The sequence below is a fragment of the Leptopilina heterotoma genome, unplaced genomic scaffold (genome assembly GCF_015476425.1).
Source record: "Leptopilina heterotoma isolate Lh14 unplaced genomic scaffold, ASM1547642v1 Lhet_278, whole genome shotgun sequence".
NCBI classification, from domain to species: domain Eukaryota; kingdom Metazoa; phylum Arthropoda; class Insecta; order Hymenoptera; family Figitidae; genus Leptopilina; species Leptopilina heterotoma.
This window is the reverse complement of record NW_025110986.1, coordinates 138,993-151,046: the sequence shown is the minus strand read 5'-3', so window position 1 is coordinate 151,046 and position 12,054 is coordinate 138,993. Positions and strand designations below refer to the sequence as shown.

At 32.7% G+C, this 12,054-nt stretch overlaps 1 protein-coding gene across 6 annotated transcripts in view; it reads right to left on the bottom strand.

Moving 5' to 3' along the window:
• LOC122504113 overlaps positions 1–12,054 on the bottom strand; it is a 76,867-nt gene that overhangs the window by 36,215 nt on the left and 28,598 nt on the right. For 2 of the 6 annotated variants that reach the window (XM_043615009.1, XM_043615012.1), the window contains exons 1-3: positions 3,203–3,640; positions 1,372–3,028; positions 1,071–1,236 (exon numbers count right to left, since the gene is read on the bottom strand). In XM_043615009.1, the coding sequence (XP_043470944.1) occupies positions 1,071–1,236; positions 1,372–3,028; positions 3,203–3,301 (1,922 nt within the window). In that variant the 5' untranslated portion in view covers positions 3,302–3,640. Of the gene's footprint in view, positions 1–1,070; positions 1,237–1,371; positions 3,029–3,202; positions 3,643–12,054 lie in introns of those variants that run through there. The other 4 variants (XM_043615011.1, XM_043615010.1, XM_043615015.1 and 1 more) reach the window with 3 other exon arrangements.

The following is a 12,054-nucleotide window of genomic DNA, read 5'->3' as shown; positions in this document are numbered from 1 at the left end:
ATTCAAATATTTAAATACAAAAATAAATAATTCATAGAATAATTGAATTTTTCTTAAAATTGTATTCTGAATAATTGAAATTCTGCGATGAGTTTTATTATTTATGAAAATAATTGAATTCTTAAAAATAATTTTATTATTTATAAAAATAATTTAATTCTTGTGAAGAATTTATTTTGTCCAATAACTTTTATAAAAACTGTATTTTAAATAATTGAATTCATGAGGGAATTTTATTATTTATAAAAATAATTGAATTTTTGAGAAGAATTTTATCAAAATTATATGCAAAATAATTAAATGTTTGCATATAATTTTATTAAAATGTTTTTAAGTAATTAAATTCGTTTGGAAAATTTTATTAAAATACATAGTAGATATTGAAAATCATTAAATTGAGGAAAGTTTTTGAAAATAATTGAATTTTTGAAAAGATTTTCATTACTTTTAAAAATAATTTAAATTTTGACGAGAATTTTTAAAAATTACTGAAAATAATTGAATTTCTGCAATCATTTGTAACTTCTCCAAAATCAATTTTTTTAGTGTTTTTAACTAAGATTCTTCTATAAATCCATTATCTTTAAGAATTAATTAAATGTTTAAAAAAAAATTTAACTAACTTCAGAAGAATTTCAATTATTACATTTTTTTCAAATTTCTAAGTTCTTTAAAATTTCTAATGAAATTCAATTAAAATTGAAATTTTATAAAATTTCAAATTAAATCCTTTTGAAGTTGATCTATTTATGAAAAATGTAAACTTAACTCTTTTAAAATTCAATTAATTTTGAAATATTGAAGTAAAATTATTCATTAATAAATTTAATAATTTTATGATAGTTTTTGAAAACTTGAGTTATTTAAAAAGAAATTATTATAAGAAATAGAAAAAATCGAAGGTTTTATTAATAGAATTCGTGGTAATTTCATAGTTTATAAAATACTTTTAATAAAAATCCCAGACTTTTCCCTGATTTCCCTGACTATTTCTACTTTTTTCATTTTTGAAAAAAGTTGCAGACTTTAGTCTGATAAAAAAATTTCTTTTTTTTGGCAATTTGTTATACCTAAGAGTTGTATCGCCATAAGAACTGGCGTCACTTCTCTCATAATCCAACATCAAATCATCAGATGCAATCGATTCACATGAGGATAAAGTGTCAATACTTCCAGCCCGTGTTACTCGTCGCATTCGCATTGGACTATTCTCGACGCTTTTGGGTTGTATCAAAACTGAAAAAAAGTAATCATTAAAATTATTATTCTTTACTTTAAATCAATGTGCTTTGATTAATTTTAAGAAGAAGAATTAGAAAAAAAACAAAATAGGAGAGAAAGAATAAAAAAGATGAAAACAATTTCTCTCACCTGTTTTAGCTGTAGACTCAATTAAGGTTTGACTATTATCCGTGTGCGCTTGACTGTTAGTCCTGGATCGATTTTCAATTGGCACTCGTCCAGTGTCATCAAAAACTAATCCAGGCTGATCTTCAATTTCGTCATCGAAAAACTCTCTGCCCTCGGACAAACTCAATGAATTAGAAGCATTTGTCGGTGTACCTGGACTATCATCCTCGACAACATTCGGTGATTTATCGCCCTCTTTTCTTGTCTTCCCATCAGACTGAGTAATACTGACTGTAGGACTATCGAATAAACTATCAACAGGCGATGTCTCATCATCAATAAGCGCTGTCGCTGTCGCCGCAACAGCCGCAAATGCCGGATCCTCAATTGTCAATAACACCGAACGTAACGCATTTTTAGGCAAAGTACCATTTTTAGCAGCATTCGAAATAGTCTTCAAATGCTCAGTGGACAATATCCTTTGACATTCGTCACTGGAACTTAACGAATACTCGTCCGCCATCGCTTCGCCATGTCCATATTCCGGATCATCAGAACTTGGTGGACTAAAATCAGACTTGATGGAGGGAATTTTCTCGGAATGTGATCTGTCTTTATAGACTTTCTCCTCTAGGCCGTCGTCGTAACCCTCGGACGATGTTGTCGACATGGAGGTAGTTGATTCGGTGTATCTATTGTCCTTATTGAGGATCCTTTGATAATGCGTTGTTCTCTCCCTCACGAGACCGGTATTAATATTTGGAGTGGCGAATGATTTTGGAAGAGGAATTACAGAAATTTCCGTCACTGTACTATCGTCATCAACGTCTCTAACGTCGAAGCTCTTTCCCGTGACGACCATTCTCAAATTTCGTGGTCTCAGGTGACCGCCTCGTCTACTGCCTGCTGGAGTGTCGATAAAATCAACACCTCGCACCATATCCTGCTCATCTGAATAACCGTGATGACTTCCAACGCCAGAATCCTCCGTACCGGATCCCTCCTTCGATGAACATCCCCTCGACACCTTTCGACTCTGATTCGCGACAGTTTTGGCAATTTTCGAATTTGAATCACTCACCCTGACGGCGTACTGCGGAAGAGGTAGATGACTCGTATGCAATGTGTACTTACTAACAGGTTCCGGTATTCCGGAAATTTTTCTCTCAACACTCTTTTCTTGTAACAGATGATTATTGTTGTAAGATGGATGATTGACTGGCGAGGGTCTTGGTTTCGTTAGTGGAGGACCTGGCGATCTACTCTGCCTCAGATTGTAATTATCCTGATTCTGTTGTTGAATGACATTTTTATCTTGATTCAAATGACTTGTACAAACGTCCGAAACCTTATCGGTATATTTGGCTTGTGTGTGTCTGAAGCCAAAGCGATTGGTCCTAATGTTGACACCGGACGATTCTTTTTTAGGCGGTGCCAGTCGAGGAGTCGATCGTCCCGAAGACGAACTCTGCGTTCTTCCCTGCTGATAATTATCATCTCTTCTTCGGTCATGTTCAGGTCCAGCTGATTTCGACCTCGGTTGTATTACATTCGTCTCTGTATTGTAATTCGTTACTGGCACCGGAATTCCAGTTGTTGGTCTCCTACGGAATCCGAAGGACATTGCAGCACCTCTTGTATAAGGCATTCCTCTTTTCGTCGCGCCCTTGTTATCGTTCTGTAAAAAATAGAAATATTTAATTCACAAAATTCCAAATACTCCATAGTTTAATTTAAACTTCTCAACCCATTAAAATCAGTGAAACTTAAATCGTTAAACTTAAAAAAGGCAAAATGCGACACAATAAGATTCTTCGAACCGAAAACAAGAAATCCTTATTTCTTCCCTTACCGCAGCGCCACGAACACCTTTTTCATTCTCTCCACTAACGTCTCGGTAACGTAATCCAAATTGAAAATCCATTTCATCATAATCGAATCGACGAGCCATTGGATTTTTTTAGTAACTAAACTAAACCAAAATCGGTATTTCCAAATAGTGCATTTCTAATTCCCCTTTCTGTCACTTTTGCAACTTTCGTTTTTCTTTGAAACGCACTAAATTTTATTAGAGAAGAAGAACGATTCCTAATATGTTGGGTTTGAAAATTTCCCTAATTGATATAATTTGCAGATTACGAGAAACGAAGAACATTTTGTCACACGTTGATGTTACATCGTGTTAATACCGGTATTCTTCTTCTTTTATTTTTGAACTATTGCCGATATTAGGAACCACTGTTCAGTCGTGCCCTGAGTGGCACTCCGATGCAAACCCTCGCTCTGATGCAAAAGAAGAAACGAGAAGATTGATCGAAAGCTTTGCGCCGGCGTCGCGACGCCTGGCATATCTACTCATCCTGTGGGTTGAGACCAGTGCCGTAGATGTTACAAAAAAAAATTATTTAATATCCACTAAATATATTACACAAACAATAGAATTTAAAAATGTATTTCTCAATCAATTTAAATCAACGAGTTAATTATCACTAATCACAAATAATTGTCAATGATGCAGATATTAATTCTTTATGTCCATTTATTTTCTAGCAATCTAAAATCGTAATTCATTTCATTAATATAGATATTATTTTTGCAATTTTTACCGCAAATCGGTTTCAAATTTCTAAAGAGGGAAAGAAGAAGAAGCATTATAAAAATAATCGGCAAAATTCGAAATTCAGGAGTACAAATGTTTGTAAATTTGTATAAATCCAAATCGGTGTTTATACAAATTTTTTATATTTTCACCTTTAAACCTTTTGGGAGTTAAATAAACAATCGTATTTTTTTAAGAGACCAACATCTTTGCCAAAATCCATCTTTAGTGGTTCCATTTATGAAGTTCCCTCCAGGGCAAGCAAATGAACAAATATAGCATCAACCATATGTATTAATGTACTACACACACAATATTCTTTGGTGACAACACATATAAAAGGCAATTGCGTTTTAAATACGGAACACAACAGACCCACTTATAATATGAGATTAACTAATAGTTAACAATCAAAGTCCTATTTGCTTGATTCTATTTTTTATTTCCGCATTATTTTTTTTACAAATACTGGAAATAAATTTTTGCCTGGAATGTTCTAAATTAGTGAATAGTATATCTGTATTATCTGAAAAAACGCTAAAGAAGAAGGGTGCTTAAGGCATATACGTATCAGATGAATCGACGGTGACTCATTGTTCTCCAAAAGAATCAATATAATCAGCAAAAAACCTGTATATGTCGTAATACATCGAGATTCAACGATTTTCGTACAAACGTATAATTATATTTAAATTTTAAACAAAATAGATGGAAAAAATAATTTATATTTACAAATGTATAAAATATTTCATTTTTACTATATTTAAAAACCCGTAAATAAGCGTATCTTAAATTTATATGGTATATAAATTACTAATTATAAATTATACATATGTATAATAATGTATAATACATAAAATAATTTATAATATGCAATGCTGTGCAATTATTAACATAAAATACTTATGTGTTGCATTCTGAAAAAATAAACCTTAAAAACAAAGAAATTATAGGTTTAATGCATCTTGATTACAAGTTTCTGTTTGTAGAACAAAAATTTGTTTTTAATCGAATAAGGGGCTTTACACTCGATAATTAATTTTAAAAAACTAGCAAAAAGTAGCTTCAAGAAATAAAAAAGTAGTAAAAAAGTATCAGTTGAAAAATTAAATTTGACGACTAAAAAAACATGTTTTAGATGATTCAATAAAATAAAAATTCGAGTCTGAATTTTATTTCCCTGATTTTTTTTTAATTTTCATCAAAAATATTTACGATTTTTCTTATACTGCTAATAACTTCAATATTCGAAATTTTTACAAAATTCAATAATTTTTTAAATATCAATTTAAAATTCATCAAAAATACGATTATCCTATTTAAAAATAATTTTTAAAAGTAGAAAAAAAATTTCTTTAAAATGTACAATTTATTTCAATTGAATTACAATATTTTAAATTATTACTGTGTAAAATCTATTTGAAATTTAACAATTTCTAAAAATTACAACTGTAATTCTTCTAAAATTCAATCATTTTTTTGTCCAAATTTTTAATTTAAATTATTCAAAACTTTAATCATTTTTTAAGAAAATAATAAATTAATAACTTTTAAAAAATAAAAAATTAAATTATGTTACAGATTCACAACAATTAAAATTTTCAGAAGATTTTTAAATTTAAAATATTTTAAAAATTTTAAAATCTTTTGAAATTTAATTATTTCTAAAAAAATATAATATAATAATGCTTCCAATATTTAATTACTATCTAAAATTGTAATTGCAATTCAATTATTGAAAAGTAAAAAAAAAATAATTCATTGAATAATTAAATATTTTTTAAAATTGAATTTTTTCGAAGAATTTTAATAAGTTTTTTAAAGAAAAACAGTATTTTTCGGGTAATTAATTTAAAATTGTATAGAAAATAATTGGAATTCTGCGATACGTTTTATTATTTATAAAAAAATTCAATTCTTGCGAAGAATTTTATAAAAAGTTGTTTAAATAATTGATTTTGTTCGAAAACTTATTAATTTAATTAAAATTTCACTATAAAAAATAAATCAATTTTTATATTTATTTATTTATTTCTCCATTGTACACTTTACATAAGTTTTACAATATACTTTCCCGCAATACTTAAATTTAAAATATCTTATAAATAGTAGTATTAATTCTCTATACATTAAATCACATCAGTTATATTTAACTTCATTTAACAAATCATTTCTTAATTATAAATTACAACATGTAGTCTTTGATTTTTCTACAAATTCTTTCGCGTACTCGATGAGGACGAGATTCGGCTCTCCACTCAAAGTTCTTAATAACAAATCTTCAAACTGAGTCCCTGTTTTCCCTTCAGCCCACCTTAGTACACCATCTACCCATTTCTTACTTAAGATTTCCCTTGCTTTTCCACAATTCCAGATATGAAAAATATTTTCCTCCTCAACCTCACATAATCTGCACATGGTATCCAGAAACCCTTTATTACCCGCCTTCCCCACATTTCCACACCTTAGTCGAGCCCATTGTTCTTTTATTTCCCCTTTAATTTTTTTATCTTCCCAATACTTTTCCCTACCTGGTGCCTTTTTTAAGATTTTGTATTCCTTGCAGTATTTTGAATCCCTGATTCTACCCCAATCGTTTTGAATTTCCTGATCTAGTGTAATTCGTACTCCGTTCATCAATTTATTTTTAACTTTATCATCTTGTCCTCCTTCCCATAGCCATTTTAATGTTTCTCCATCTCCAACATCCTGGCAAATTTTCTGCAATGATTTTCCCAAATTTGAAGGGTTTGCATTAATTATCCCCCTTAACTCCTCTCTTAGACAAATTTTTGGCCATCTTTCCTCTCCCATTTTGACAATTGTCATTAGATAATTAATTGCTCTCTTTCTTGCCTCGATTTCAATTCTATGTCTGCCTGCTTCCATCCTCCATATGTAGTCTGGAGTTGTGACATTAATACCCATTGCCATCTTGACGAATCTTCCTTGTAATTTTTCTATTTCTTCCCTCCTTTTCCACCCCCAAATCTCTACCCCGTACAATCCTCCTGCCTTCACTAAAGTATCCATTAAATACAATCGCTTCCCTAAATTATTAATTCTAGCCCTTTTTAGTATTCCCCATGCTGAGTTTGTTGCCATTCTTGCTTTTCCCGCCAATTTTTGGACATGTTTTGAGTACGAATTCTTTGTGGAAAACCAAAATCCTAAATATTTATATTCGTTAACAACTTCAAGTGCTTTACCCTCTATTTCCCATTTATCCGCTTGCCGTCTTCTACCCCCATTTCTGAACACCATTACTTTAGACTTATCTGCATTTACCTCCAGTCTGTTTTTACTTACATATTTTTCGAGTTTTTTCAGCATTTCCTTCAGTCCCTCCGCCCAGTCTGCTACTAAAGCCAAGTCGTCAGCAAATTTTAGCACGAATATTTTCTTTTTCCCTATGACCGTTCCCCCTATATTTTCTTTTTCCCATATTTCGTCCATATCTTGAATGAATATATTAAAAAGTAGTGGACTAAGTGGACACCCTTGTCTGACCCCTCTAATTGTAACAAAATGCTCTGTTAACCCCTCTCCAGTAATGACCTCATTAAGTGTTTTGCTATAAATTGCTTCAATCATTTTGAACATTCTTCCTCTTATACCCAATTTCCATATTTTGTTCAATAATATACCCCGGTCCACTGTGTCGAAGGCTTTCCTCAAATCTATAAAGGCTACATGTAATTTTCCCTCTTTACTTTTCAGCTTATTGTTAATTAACGAATTTAAAACCCAGATGTGATCACGCGTGGCTCTTTTCCTTCTAAATCCTCCTTGACTTTCCTCGAATTTTCCTTTCTTTTCCATCCAAGTTCTTAACCTCTCATCCAAAACAGCAGCTAGAATTTTATACCCCACATCCAGCAATGATACACCTCTGTAATTTCCCGTTACATGCTCTTCTCCCTCTTTGTGAATAGGGAATATTCTTGCTTTTTCCCAGCCAGGTCCCAGCACCCCATCTTTCCACATTCCATTTAATACTCTATGGACCTCTTTGGCCCAAACTTCCGGTAATCCTTTAATAAAATCAATAGAAACTCCATCTTCTCCTGCTGCTTTTCCCTTTTTTAGCCTATTAACGACCTTACCTAGCTCTTCGAATTCGATGTCCTCATTTAGCTTGATGTCCCATTCATCCTCCTCTGCATCAAACCCCTCGATGTTTTCTGAAGGTAATTCTGAAGTTGAAGTTTGAATATCTTCTTCTTCTTCTTGCTCACCCTGAAAATTCTCCTTTTCCCCTTCCATTGGTGTATTTTCTGAATTCTGATCTTTCCCACCTAGGAGTTTCATAAAATGTTTTTTCCAATCCTCTTTTTTGATGCCCATACCTTTACATTTTCTCCTCGGCCTGAAACCATTCAATGATTGCCAAAACTCACTCATATTTTTACTTTTGATTACCCTTTCCCATTTTTCCTCTTTTTCTTGCTGTTTCTTATTTCTTCGCCATTCCCTTAACCTTTTCCTACTTTCTTTAAACTCTTCCCTTTCTTTAACCCCCTTCTTTTTCAAGTAAGCTTTCAAGCATTTAAAAGCCTCTTTTTTCAGCTTCTGTTCCTCTTCATTCCTCTTTCTACCCTGATTTCTCCCTCCCCTCTTTATTTTTCTAATCATTCCTACCTGCTCTGCAGCTAATTTAATTGCTCGATTAACTTCATTCCATGCATTTGACCATTCCCCTTCATTAACTATTACTTTTTGTTCCCACAACTTCTCTAATGCCTCTCTGTACTCTTGCGTCTTTTTGTTGTCCCATACCAATCGATCTTCCTGATTCTCGCAATCTGTGTTTACCGTGTGTTTATCGTTACCCTTCATTATACCCTTCTGTCTTCGCTTACTTTTAACTTGCAATTTAAATGTCACTGGAAAATGATCTGACTCTATCCTTGGTAGTATTTTGATTTCTTTCACCTGAGAATCGCCAATTCCATCAGACTCAATTATTAAGTCAAGGACCGAACCTCCTTCCTCCCCTACACGCGTCAGTTTTCCTTGAGTGTCTCCGTTTATTCTTCCATTAAGAACCCTTAACCCCATTTCCTCACAAAACCTTAATAATTTAACTCCTTCACCGTTTACAGTTCTATCCTCTGATGTACGCACTCTATAATAATTTTTACTTGGAGCCTCTTCATCTATTTCGCTCCCCCCGAGTTCCTCTCCTATCCTGGAATTCAAATCCCCTAAGATTATCAATCCCTCCCCTTTGTCTTGAAAACTGTCTAATACTGGTCTCAAACTATCTACAACCTTGGACGTTCCGACATTATTGTAAACTGTGATCATGTTAACAGTATTACCCCACTCACCAAATTCATGCGCTTTTATTACAATTCCATACTCCCATTCGTCCAAACTCACAGCTTTGCATGCATTCTTTTTTATTCCCACCAACTGACCCCCTTTTGCCCTCCCTTTATTGTTAGTTTTAACAGCACATTTCGTTTCCCATATATAATCTACATCTAAAATTTTTAAAAAGGATTCATTTTTCTCCTCGGTGATCCAGGTTTCTTGTAAAATGACGATGTCGAATTGTTTTAAAAAGTCCCAAGTCTCTAATATCTTCATACCTCCGGCGATGTTCCAGACCACTCCGTTAATCGAATCTGTTATTATTTTCGAAGCGCCTCCCCTCCTGGTTACGAAACCCCTCGATTACACCTTTTTCTTCATTCCAGGTGAATTCTCTGTCATTAATTGTCCACTTCATATACGAAAATTTGCTTACAGCTCCCACTTCACTCGCTAACATGACTTCCTCCTTAATTCGATTTTGTATCTCCTGTTCTCTCCAAGTCAAGTCGTCCTCTATTGTTATCTTCGTGTTTCGCAACTTATACTTATTCTCCATTAATCTTCGCTTTGTTATCCACGAATTAAGCGTGATCAGTGACCCTCCCGCTACATGCCTTAAATTTTTAATCTCAATATTTACACCTGTCAGGTCAAACAACACTGATCTTATTTGTTCTCCTAAATGTTTCCCTCTTGAGCGAAATCCTCTTACCATGATACAATTCTTTCTTGATTTCCTTTCCTTCATTTCCCACTCTAATTCACTACTACTAATCATTGATAAAACTTTTACACCCATTGCATCTTTATTTAGCACTTTCAAATCACTTACTTCTATATTCGTGTCCACTGTGTCATTATTATTATTATCATCCTCACATTCCTCTTTATCGTTTGAGATATTCCTTGAAGCAACAATTATTGGCTCACGATAATCCTGTGTCACATCAACTGTGTTCCTTAAAATCCCTTGTTCTTTAATTCGCGCAGACATCGTTGCTAACTCTTCTTTCAATGATTCTATTTCTTTCTGATATTCTTTCTCTCGCTCCCTAGCTTTAACTAATGCGGATTCCACTGCCTCATCTCTTATAACTCTATCCCTTAGCTCTGAAATTTGACCCTTGACCTCCCTGAACTCTCTTTCCACTTTTTTGTCCCACCACTCATTTAACATTTTTTCAAAAACTTCTCTTTGTAAATCTTTTAACACTTCGGCTCCACTTGTATTCCGACCTTCACTAGAAATAGATACATTCCCGTTTTTTCCCCTAGAGGTTTGCACTTGTAGATAATTTCGCAACAACGATTTACTTTTTATCTTACTGCTTGTCAGTTGATTTGACATTTGTTTAGAGGGCCTTCCACGTCCCCGCTTTTGCGGTGTTTTCCATTCAATAACCTTCTGGTTTTTCTGATTGTTTACTCTTTCGGCCATGTTTGTTTTCCTCACTCGTGGTTCACTACTGCTCGCTGAGGTGGCACTACTGTTTTCGTTCGGCAGCTCCATCTCCCCATCTTTCTCCGAATTTCCACCGGAAGCTTTGCCATTTTGCTCCTCTGGTTTCCTAACCTCTTCACCTTCCATTCCTATTTCTCTTGCCCCAAATAACACAAGAAAAAGGCTAAAGTTCGTAAAGATAACACTTCCACCTAAACACTAAATGTTTCCCTCTTCAAACAACTCCTTTTGAAACTTGTGCACTCACTAAATTGATCATTATTCCCGAAATAACGCTCACCGAAATGACGCGCGTACGTTCAGTTCGCTATCCCAACCGGAACCCTAAATCAATTTTTATATAGAAGTTTATTAAAATTTTTGAAAATAATTGAATTTCCATGAAGAATTTTATTAAAATTCTTTGAAATAATTGATTTTTTGGAAACTTTTATGAAAATTGTATTTTAAATAATTGAATTCCTATGTAAAAATTATATTAGGGGAGAGGTACGCACGTTGAGACGGTCCGCACGTTGAGACACTAAGATATTATAACCTGTGTAACTGATAATACCAAAAATTTTATTGGCATTTTGTAGTATCATTAATACCAAGCTTTTTATTCAAAAAAGCGCAATAACTTCTGTTTTTTTCGGGAGAACTAGAGCGAACCAATTTTTGAGTTAAAAAAAGTGTTTTTCAGAATTTCTGTTTAGTGTATTTACCATGTATTTTTTAGTGGCAGAAAAAATTGCGGATAACATTTACATATCAATTTTGGTTCTACTTTAAAGTTCCGACGAAAATTTAGACATACGTTAACATCTACAAATAATTTCAAAGCTTTAAAAAAATATCGGCAAGGTCCGCACGTTGAGACACACTGTGGTACGCAGGTTAAAACGCTCACGGTGTGAAAATAGTACTGTCATTAAAATTGATTTTGAATCCACAATTTTTAAGCGTTTTACGTGTTCTTCACCTATAAAAATTGCGAATATAAAAATTTCGATTAATTATTTTTTTGCAAAATAAAATTTTATTTTTTGATTATTTTTTTTAAGTTAATTTTTAATGTTTTAATTTTTTTTCTTTAAGCTAAGACCATCAAAATAAGTAAATAAACAACAAACAATTAGAATCTGACGTAATTATTCATTTTCTTTCAATTTAAAATAAATTACCATGGGTGTCTCAACGTGCGTACCACTTTTTTTCTTGGTCAAAAATAACATGTTTAAAAAATCAGTTATAAATTTTTCAATTTTGTCCAAAAAAAATAACTTTCTTTGGCAATGTTGTAGCCCTGGACAATACTTTTAAGAAAGCATTTCGAATT